This window comes from Mizuhopecten yessoensis, unplaced genomic scaffold, assembly GCF_002113885.1.
Source record: "Mizuhopecten yessoensis strain PY_sf001 unplaced genomic scaffold, ASM211388v2 scaffold7491, whole genome shotgun sequence".
Taxonomy (NCBI): domain Eukaryota; kingdom Metazoa; phylum Mollusca; class Bivalvia; order Pectinida; family Pectinidae; genus Mizuhopecten; species Mizuhopecten yessoensis.
The window spans coordinates 723,861-735,507 of record NW_018407074.1 but is presented as its reverse complement, the minus strand read 5'-3'; the positions used below and the strand labels follow the sequence as shown (position 1 = coordinate 735,507).

Genomic DNA, 11,647 nt, shown 5'->3' with positions numbered 1-11,647 from the left:
GGGCCCCAAAGGGAACATTTACAAATATTTTAAAATTCTTATCCTTTGATGACATGACAAGTATTGTATTTCACTTAGTTTACATGCTGATTTCCACATCACATCTAAACAATAAAATAAAGCTACCAGTACCTATGATATAACTCAGGTGACCGCTAAGGCCCTTGGGCCTCTTGTTTATTAATTTTTAAGAATAATGCCTTCTACTCCACATCAAGGTAAAAAACTTATTAGATTTGTACTTTTTGTAAAGTAATATCCGGAGTCAGATTGATTTATGTGAGACTTGTTACAAGGCAACTCTGTTGTATAATTAATCAATTCCATTCTTGTCCGTTTGTCTCCTGTAAAAACTTACACACATCGATTGTCAAAGAGAAGTGGGGAGATGACGCATCTAGAGGATAATACTTTCCCATATATAGATTGTACAGTATAAACAATTGTAGCCTGCCGAGGGCTACACACAACACAATGACACACCAGGTTTTAGTACAGGTAGTGATAGCGTCAGTGGTCACTGATCAGTCGGTCACTGTGCTGTTATTGTTCTAAGTATACCAGGAAGTGGTGCGGAATGAACCACATTTCTACAACTTTAATTTGGTAAGGATGATGAGGTCTTATAAGTTTGGTGTAACCAGTTTTACTGCTTATATATGCAGATCTATATAATGAGGTGAGATGGAATGTATACAATTATCTTTGTCTTTAACTCTATCATTTTAGGGAATATAGAACAATAGTCTCATTATAGGTATAATTAGCACTAACATCATACTTTGTTGGGGTTCGAACAGTAATAATGTTACATACTTGAAATGGTTGCAATGCTTTTGTCCATCTGAATATTGCAAGCTAGGTAAAGCTGTGATTGACAGTGACATTCCAAGGGAATGACAAGATGTTACGAATGTGATCTTTATTTTATCGCACTGAAGTGTCCCTTTGAAGCCATTTTCTACTAAGAGAGCAAAGATTAGATCTTCTAGTTTCTTGCCATTTTGCATGCAATTTGTTATTTAGCTTCTTTCTTCATAACAGGTACATTCTTGTAAAATTTATACGAGATAAATTATAGCCCAAGATAAGCACAATATAGCTCAGCAGCAGGTGGGTACAGTTCCACAAGCCCAATGCAAGAAACTCTGACTACCGGTTGTAAATCTGTGTCAGGGCTAGTGAAAATATCCAATATTGACCATGAAATTAAAGGTTTGGCCAGTCGGATTGTCAAAATCTGCCATTGGTATAGTATTTTCAATATGAAAGTGTATACCCTTGAGGGGAGAGCCTGAATCTATTCTTTTAATGGATTTATTTTAATGATGGCACAGTATGTTATGACTGGTTAAATATTTACATAATGATCAGCAAATTTTCAATCAAATTTCATTAAACTTGCTCCCTCATTGTTAACACTTTTAGTCTACACTACTCTTTTGCTCACCTTCCATCAGTGCCACATAAGATTTAGTAGATATGTACACCATACTATATTAACATCAAACAAACAGTTTGACTCCCACAATGATGGTGGGCAATAGTTATTCCGTCTTTTCGTATTGCAGTTATCTGCTCTTGTGAGCAGGTATTGATTGTTATGTCATTTGTTTGTGAGAGTAACGTCATAATTTTTTGAGAAAACAACGTAATTTTCTCACACAAACTAATGACGTACCAATCAATACCTGCTCACAAGAGCAGATAACTCTGCAATATGAAAAGACGGAATATACTGTTTGCAGTAAACTTTATTTAGCCTTATATTAATGACGTTATTGTATAGTACCCTGGTTAGCCTCTTGTTGGTATTTACCTTGTAACATTCCAGTGACGTTGCAGGTCCCAGATCCTGAATATCATATTATAATCATCAAGTACGTATCATTAAACTGTTTTGTTTGTCTACAGAACATTGAGTGTCGACAAACACGACATGGCCGAAACACTCTGAAACTATTTGAAGACTATGTGAAGAGGGCTGGGAACTCTGTAGCGAAACTGAAGAAGTCTTTGGAGAGTATGGAGCGCCCTGATGCATTGGATGTTCTGCTGGATGCAATTCCAGGTAAAGATTTTTCCTCTTTAGCTCACCTGGCTCAAAGTTCTTTCGAACTTACCTATGCTGTAGCCAGTGTTTTCTGTCATCTTTTCAAGAAATGAGGCCTTGAGTATAAATATTTAATTATATAGTCTGTGGCTTGCTTGATCGAGTGAAAGGGTATTAAGTTGATCTAATGAATTACTTTCACCTACATTAAATGTCAATCACAGTTATGGAATCTTATCAACCATAGAGCAAAGAATTTTGATAATTTGCCTGTAGTTTGAAGTAGTAAAAAGCTACTCAATTCAAGGTTGTGCATGTAAATAGTAATTGTATAATCTTTTAATTAGTACTGAATTCAGCCTTGATTTTACACACAATTAGTTTTGTTTTTACATAAAATGTTGTGTCAACTTTGCCGGTACATCATGCTAAAACCTGCAAAACATTACACCATTGTGAAAATGACCTTGTATAAAATATGTTTTGCAGGATTATTCTAGATCTTTTTAGGTCACCTGAGCTTTAGCTCAAGTGACCTATTGCTATCCGTTTTCGTCCGTCGTCGTCCGTCGTCCGTCGTCCGTCGTCCGTCGTACGTCGTCCGTCGTCCGTCGTCCGTCGTCCGTCGTCCGTTAACATTTTACATTTCAAACTTAAAGTCAAGTTCTGCTGGGCCGATTGAACTGAAAGTTGATAGGAATGATCGCCTCATGGTCCTGACAAAGTGTTGTTATTTTTCGGGTCGATCAGAAATCCAATATGGCCGCCACGGCCACCATTTTGAAAACCTATTTCAAACTTAAAGTCAAGTTCTGCTGGACCGATTGAACTGAAAGTTGGTAGGAATGATCGCCTCATGGTCCTGACAAAGTGTTGTTATTTTTTGGGTCGATCAGAAATCCAATATGGCCACCACGGCCGCCATTTTGAAAACCTATTTCAAACTTAAAGTCAAGTTCTGCTGGACCGATTGAACTTAAAGTTTGTAGGAATGATCGACTCATGGTCCTGACAAAGTGTTGTTATTTTTCAGGTCAATCATAAATCCAATATGGCCGCCACGGCCACCATTTTGAAAACATATTTCAAACTTAAAGTCAAGTTCTGCTAGGCCGATTGAACTGAAACTTTGTAGGAATGATTGACTCATGGTCCTGACAAAGTGTTGTTATTTTTCAGGTCGATCAGAAATCCAATATGGCCACCACAGCTGCCATTTTGGTAAACTATTTCAAACTTAAAGTAAAGATCTACTTGGCCGATTGAACTGAAACTTTGTAGGAATGATCGAATCATGGTCCTGACAAAGTGTTGTTATTTTTCGGGTCAATCAGAAATACAATTTGGCTGCCATGGCCGCTATTTTGCTACTAAGTTCTAATAGGCCGATCTCACTTAAAATTGGTCTAGGAATGATCAGCTCATGGTCCTGACAAAGTTAAGTTAACATTATACTATTTTTTACTCAAATTGGTACATATTTCAACAACAAAAATAAATACTATAGACTCAGGTGACCGTTAAGGCCCATGGGCCTCTTGTTATAACTAGTCGAGTAAAATGTCTTAAGATTAAAGTTTTTTTGTTTTATTTGAGAATCAGACCTGGGATCTGTACGAGGCAACATTTCTTATAGATTTCTGCTTTTTCAACAGAAATTGAACGAAAGTATACTGCTGCCATGAGAAACAACAACAGGAGGGTGAAAATCGAGCCACGTGAAAACTCTTGCACGTTTTCCTCAGGATGTTGTACCGGGAGCTGTGGAGGCTCCTCCGTAGCCAACTCAGGGATTTCCCAGCACCACCACAACATTAGCGTGTGTCCGAGTCAGTACAACCACTATAACTCGCAGCGCTGCCCTGACATATCTTCTCACTCCATACACGTCACTAAGGAACTCAACACGATGCCTCATAGCTACCAGTCATACAACTCATCAACCGCCAGCGTACCTCACTCAGCGGTTCATCAACAGCATACCACGTCTCCGTACATGACATCATACACCAGCTCAAGTGAGACAGATGAGAGTATGGAGGTAAACATTGACGTGGCAGATCGCTACCTAGGAGACAACATTCCGATTGACAATGAATCCGAATCAAATTCGATGCCTTGGCCCCGAGACGATAAGGCTCCTCTACCAAGAACCATATTCAAGGCCATAAATTACCTTCCCTCCCTAAGTCGAGTGCCTCCTTTACTCAACTATAACGACATGCATGTTGGTAACGAGGAGGTGGTGGAGACCTCAGAACGCATGGCAGTACATCCTTCAGCTCCCTTTGGTCGACAAGTGTCAGAGGAAATGAATACTAATCAACCTTTAGTTGATCCAAAGGGAATGCCAGCACCCGCTAATGCCAACTTAGGATTGAATTTACATGTTCGGCCAAAGGAAGGGCAGAAAGCACCTGTGGACAAAAAGAAATTCTGTAGTCCAAGTCCAACTACTGTTAATCCCCTTGCTAAACTTCAACAATTTACAAACTCTCAATCCTACATGCCTAATGAGGAATACAATTCCATCATGGCTGCTAAAAATCGTGAAGAGATGCTGTATAACCGCAGCAATTTGGAGGAGGTTCAATGTCGCCTTCGTGGCGGAAGTGATCAGGGTGTAGGTCACAGGGAACCACAGACAGAAGAGGACTTCCGAATGATATTCAATTTTAATGCAGGTTTCAGAAATCATCGAGCTATGCTGGAACAGCACCAGCAAATTCAAAATCAACGCATTATGAAGGACAAACCTGCTATAAATAAAGAAATTCCGAAAACTTTCCCACGGTCCAAATCCATGATGCAATGCACATCAACGGTAGGAGGAGCACAAGGCAACAGGACAGCAGAGTGTGTGTCAGGGCTGACAAAGTCAGTGTCTATGCCAGACGACATGAAACCTGTGGAGTATCAGAGAAAAAGTAGGTATTCTTATATTGTGTTCAGTAACAGAGAAAAATATTATTGTTATAGAAAAGGGTGTTCTGTATCGAAGAAAACGTAGTGTAGGTCTTGTTAGAGTTAGGTGTGCTCAGTTCCTGAGACAAAGTAGATCTTGTTGCAGTAAAATGTGCTTGCCGTTCAGTTCCTGAAACAAAGTAGTGCTTATTACAGTAATAAGCCCATCTCTCCTAGTGGTGAGGTATAAATCAAGTGACAGAAACCTGAGGAATGAAATATTGAAGAAAACCCCATGTTTACTAAGACTCGTCTCAATCACATTTATACTTTGTTCATTGTGAGTTGTTTAAGCTAGAATGTGAAATATAAATTTTCTATGTGTTTTATGCGTTACTGCTTATGATTTTGATGTTATATAGCAGTATATGATAGAAAGGTTACCATATGAGTATGACCTCAAATTCCCCATTGTGGGACCCTCAATATCTTCACCAGTGTCATTTGTTGTACCCACGGTAATGATCTGTATTATGTTGTAGACTTCTGGCATATCAAGGTGTTTGTGACCTACTCTAACGACAGTAAGCGCCACATCCAGAGAGTGCTCAACCTGTGTCGCTGTATGGAGAAGAACGGTTTCACTTGTTGTATGGATGTTTATGACCATAAGATGGACAGCCACAACAAACTAGGATGGGTTAACCAACGCTTCTCCGAGGTCAGTATACAGCACCTGTCTATACTGATGTTTATCACCTGGTTATACTGACCATTCTAAATTACAATACGAGTAAATGATATTGGTTGATATACAATGCAGCACCCGTATACTGACCATTCTAAATTACGATACCAGTAAATGATATTGGTTGATATACAATGCAGCACCTGTATAAACTGACCAATCTAAATTACGATACAAGTAAATGGTATTGGTTGATATACAATGTGGCACCTGGTTATACTGACCATTCTAAATTACGATACAAGTAAATGGTATTGGTTGATATACAATGCAGCACCTGTATATACTGACCATTCTAACTTACGATACAAGTAAATGATATTATAAGGTCCCCGTATCGGAGATACAGGTACCCTATAGTAATCACTCTGTCTGTCTGTCTGTCTGTCCAACCACAAATTTTGTTCCTGGCTGATAACTTTGGTATTTATTGACCGATGTACATGAAACTTGGTCAAGATGTTAACTTCATAAAAATACACATTGAGGTAAAAAGTCAAGGTCAGAGGTCAAGGTCATTAGGTTCAAAGGTCAAGGTCAAATTTTACTTCTTTTCACTGATGAACATGTTGATATGACATTATGAAGCAAAGTTGATCAGAATTAAACAAGGAGTCAACTGACCAAAGGTCAAGGTCATCGGGTCAGGGGTCAAGGTCAAATTTTGTAGCTTTTCACTAGTGAACATTTCGCTATGACATTAAAAAAGCAAAGTTGTTTGGAATTAAACAAAGAGACACTGAGGTAAAAAGTTGAGGTCAAAGGTCAAGGTCATGAGATTCAAAGGTCAAGGACAAATTTTGCATCTTTTCACTGATGAACATTTTGTTTTGACATGATGAAGCAATGTTGCTCAGAATTAAACAAGGAGTCAATTGACCAAAGGTCAAGGTCACTTGGTCAAAGGTCAAGGTTAAAATTTGGACCTTTTCCCTGATGAACATTTTGTTATGATATTAAGAAGCAAAGTTGGTCGGAATTAAAGAATAAGTCAACTGACCAAAGATCAGGGTCACTGGGTTAATGGTCAAGGTCATTTGGGTCCAAAGGTCAAAGACAAAGGGGATCTCTGAATTTGACCCTGGCTCTTGATGGAGAAGGTATAGAAGGTGAAATAAAACAAATCAAAGCTAACAAATGAGTATTGCACCGGTATTTACATTTCTGTTAGCCCAGCAAATATGGAAGTGGAAGGAAACACATCACATCATAGTACACGTAAAATGTATACTTTGCTTCCTTGCGATTCTTTTTGAAGTCCAAATGGCAAACGTCAAGCTCAGCTATATGGGCAGATTGCTTATTGATGATTATGGGGGATATAATTGCCACAAGACGGGGCCCTTACTGACCTGTCAGTGTTCTAGTTCAATTATAGCCTTTGGCTGAGGTGGATACCTTGATTTATCGACCCAAGATAAGATATATTGACTGAGGGTCGATAAATACAGGAATTGACCGAAGTTAAAGGCTACAATTGTTTTATTATTTTACAAAACAGTTATGTAAGCAAACTAAAAAAAAACACAACAAAAAGCTTCAGAAGTGGGACGGTGTATTGTTTGGAGACACGTCATAATTCTATTTTTAGAAACACCCAGTCCTTCAACAAAAATCACGCGCTCCAAGTCAATATCGGTTTTTATTGGTGGACACGTGATGCACTCCTGGCCAATCACTTGTCGGGAATAATATGAAAAAATAATAATGGTTGATATACAATGCAGCACCCGTATACTGACCATTCTAACTTACGATACAAGTAAATGGTTTTAGTTGATATACAATGCAGCACCTGCCAACATCAACCATTATTATACTTAACAAATGGATAATTGGTCAACTATTTATGTGAATATTAGATGGCACAACCTTTTGCTAAATCCTCATTGGTTAGATCATTATCACATGGAGCTAGGTGATTTGTGTGATATTGACTCAGTGTTACTATTTTTAGAAACAGCAGGTCAATATTGTCAATATGACGTCAATTGTAGCATCACAATGCTCTTTGTCAAATGCACTACTTTTCTCCTCACAGTTTTCATATGTTTGATTTAGTTTAATGATAAAAATAATGTGAATATCTAAAATGTATGGTTGAGTCTACTAAAGTTACCTTGGGATGAAAGGGTTAAGGAATTTGTGTCGGTCAATATAACTTTCTCAGGTCCATGTATAACCACATATTCACCTCAGCAAATTAGTAAAACAGTAATGGTATAATCTGAGGCGAAGTTTCCTGGTACACATATTGTTGTCAGACTGTCAAAATTTCAAGCATATTGACTTTTATTTTATTTCTAATTATTTTTTTTAGTTCCAAACAGACTATCAGTACTGTATGTCTGTATTTCATTATGTCAATATATTTCAGGCTGACTTTGTACTGGTATGTGTATCCCCTAACTACCTGACAGAGGCTACTTGTATGGCGGAAAACAACGAGAGTGCCCTACATACTGCGTATGTCTATCAACTCATGGAGAGTGAGATTCAAAATGGTGGTGCTGAAATAGAAACCAGGTTTATCCCGATCATGTTTGACGGGTCACGGCCCGAGGACATTCCTAAGCTGATGCACCACAGACTTAGTTATCATTGGCCCAAACAGTACAGGGATCTGCTGTGGTACCTCACCAAGCCGGAGACACGCACGAAGACCAAAGCTAATAACTATGTAGAGCAATGTCCCAGATCTCCCAAGTCTCCGAACATCCCAACATGAAGAGCCTAGTCCGGTCACCTTGCTTTCTGTGTATATGTAGGTGACATTGTAATAAGTCTGTCAAACAACACACTTAGTGTGTCGAACATTGTACTTAACACAAGGAGTAATGTGAATAATGTATAGAATAGTGTCTCAACTATGTGGAACATTATGAATGTGAAACAGTGTCAAAAAGAATTTAAAAGATGTACAAAAATAGGTGGATTTGTATTCCAAATTCAATAGTATATAAAACTATGTGGAGCAATATGGATGTTCACAGTATGTGGAGTGACATCTTATGTTCTCTGTGACAGAATGTTAATTACATTTGAACTTTCCTAATGAGGGGGATTTCTTACAATGGTGAATATTTGTACACAGTAGTTCCGCTATGAAGGGCAGAATTAACGTAGAGTATTTCCAGTGAAGAGTTAATATTTGAATAGATCAAAATTCACTGTAGTAGGATATTGAATAGTGCCATATGTTTGTGGAGCAATGTGGAACATTGTTGTTAGTATGCGAAACAATGTGGAACATTATTGTTAGTTTGTGGAACAATGTGAAACAATGTGGAACATTGCTGTTCGTGTGTGGAACAATGTAGTAAAATTTGCATAACTCATCAACAACAGTTATCTACTTCGTGTTCAGGTTTTTATGAAAAGAAACTTTTAAGGGGTATACATATAGATTGGGACCAAATCGTCTTCAATTTAATTTATTTAAGTATGGGTTGTCATGGTTTTGTTACAAAAACAAGATGGTAAAATGTCCAAATCATGTTTGTTGGTTTCTATCACCTGTGACTTTGACAGACATTGTATTTTTTCACTAAGGAAAATGTTCTAGCTATGTGGTAATAACAGATATTTCCTACATTTTATATCAATATTGCAACTATGTAACTGATGCTCAATCTGTACTACATGTACCAGTTTATTCTGCTGTTACTGGGCGTTTTACTTGTGTTTAGAATTAAGTGTGTTTCATGCAAAACATTTAATAGAACTGCTCATATTGGACATGGGAGTTCCTAAACTCATTGCTTGACATGTGAGCCAGGATTTCCTTAGCTCATTGGACACATAAACTGGTATCCTAAGCTCACTGATAAACATGTCAGCCAGGGCACATATTCATGAAACCCTTCTCATGCTCAAACTCAGATTTTGCTCTCAAGCCAAATTTCTTTTTCTGGTGATAGATTGATAAAAACGTATATTTTGTCAATGATTTTGAAGAGAATTAGGGCCAAATAATGTTTTTGTGATAAAACTTCACTTTTTTACGCCCGTAAAATTTGACTGGAGTATTATGGTGTGGCGTCGTCCGTCCACCGTAAACTTTTGTTTGTCTGGCAATCTCCTCCTACAATTTTTCGATGGATGTATATTTACTCTTATTTACCGTGTAACATGATTCTAATCCAGTTGTAATAAAGAAGGTCTGAGCACAATATTCACGCTTGAGCACGAGAATAGTTACATGAATATGAGCCCAGGTGTTTCTCAGCTCACTGACATAGTAAGTCAGTGGCTTATCAACTCACTGATACTGTACTTATATGTATTCAAGCCAGGAGTTTCTAAGCTGACTGACAGCTGAATTCTCACCAAAATGAAACTGGATTAAAATTAAAAATCATTGCAGAAATGTCTATAACTACATCTATATCTTACCAACAAGGATCAAACCAGTAAAATCAGTCCTAGAATAATTATATTACATATATTGTTAACATTATCATAGATTATTTGTTAGAATAGATGTCATTACTGTTGATATTTTATTGGATTTTATTGATTGTTTAAGCTGTCTGCTGATATTTATATAACCTTCATTGTGATATATTGGAGGACAACATTGTGATGTGTCATTGTACCATACCACCTAGTGAGTGTTTGGGACTTGTGTTTCACTTACCCAGATCTATTTAGTATCTATAAACTGCTGCTTGTCTTAATTGAGTGCAGCAATCAACTTTTGTCGATACAGTTGCATGTAAATATTGGTTGTACAGTCGAATATAATACAGTATATATATATATTACTGTAAAAGTACATATTTTAGTTGACAAACATTTAAGCATATTTTCGAATTTTGAAAAGATTAGCGTATCGATAAAGTTGCAACGGAAACATTATACAGATACTTAAATTAGCGTAATGTGTCTAGGGCGAAAAATTGCTGAAATTATGCCGCTAAAATATGTCCATTTATAGTATAAATCCCATGATGGATTGGAGGTTATCTCATTCACCCCTGAAGACACATTTGAACTCTTCGAATTCAAAGGTTGAAAGAGTTCATTATGAATTTTCAGGGGTGAATCAAGTTTTACTTAGGGGGGTGGGGTCTACACAAAAGGGACAAATGCCCATGTATCTCCCATGTCTACATAATAATTGACTCATCTCCTATTTCTTACCTATGATTTGGTAAAAACTGGTACTTGAATTTACAGTAATAATTTCCATAGGTGTAATAGATAATATGCAATGCGACCAAGAACATATTAGAAAAGAGTGGAAAAGTATGGTATGGCCACGGACTTAGATAATCTAATTCCGTGGGTATGGCATCATGGAGGGGAATGTACAATGAAGGAGTGTCATCAATGAATGAATGTATAGACTAACCCTGTCTCGTCTAACCTTCACTGTGTTACAGAAAAGTGATGGAAACTGGATGCACTTACTTGTTTATTTCTATAGCAAATGTTTGTTTTGGTGAGTAAACATGCTTGTTTTTGTGAGTATACATGTGTTTGTTTTTGTGAGTATACATGTGTTTGATTTTGTGAGTATACATGTACATGTGTTTGTTAGGATACATGTATTTTTTATGAGGATACATGTGTTTGTTAGGATGCATGTATTTTTTATGAGGATACATGTTTGTTGAGGAACCTGTCTTTGTTTCAGTGAGTATACGTGTATTTTTTATGAGGATACATGTTTGTTGAGTAACCTGTCTTTGTTTCAGTGAGTATACATGGATTTTTTATGAGGATACATGTTTGTTGAGGAACCTGTCTTTGTTTCAGTGAGTATACATGCACAAATGTTATTGTATAAAACATTTAATACACGTGATAGAAATTGAAGCCAATACTCCACATTGAAAACCTTAAACATACAAGTGTTTTGTGTGGAAGTAGGTGGACCTGTTCAGAAATGTGTGTATCTAGTCTTGAGAATAAAAATGGTGAAGAATATGTAATAC

General features: G+C 37.2%; 1 protein-coding gene across 1 annotated transcript; it reads left to right on the top strand.

Annotated features, from left to right (window-relative positions):
• Window positions 1-372: 372 nt before the first annotated feature.
• On the top strand, window positions 373-11,213 carry LOC110453712. Its single transcript, XM_021502797.1, has 5 exons — window positions 373-606; window positions 1,915-2,071; window positions 3,709-4,980; window positions 5,500-5,678; window positions 8,083-11,213. Exons 2-5 carry the CDS (start codon window positions 2,026-2,028, stop codon window positions 8,431-8,433), a joined length of 1,848 nt encoding a protein of 615 aa, XP_021358472.1. The 5' UTR covers window positions 373-606; window positions 1,915-2,025; the 3' UTR covers window positions 8,434-11,213.
• The last annotated feature ends 434 nt before the right edge of the window (window positions 11,214-11,647 follow it).

What these genes read in the sequence shown, in the direction of transcription:
- LOC110453712 (XM_021502797.1), top strand. Translation starts at nt 2,026, where the DNA reads ATGGAGCGCCCTGATGCATTGGATGTTCTGCTGGATGCAATTCCAG. An exon ending in TCTGCTGGATGCAATTCCAG is followed by an intron (nt 2,072 to 3,708) that starts GTAAAGATTTTT and finishes CTTTTTCAACAG; the next exon opens with AAATTGAACGAAAGTATACT. An exon ending in TGTGGAGTATCAGAGAAAAA is followed by an intron (nt 4,981 to 5,499) that starts GTAGGTATTCTT and finishes ATTATGTTGTAG; the next exon opens with ACTTCTGGCATATCAAGGTG.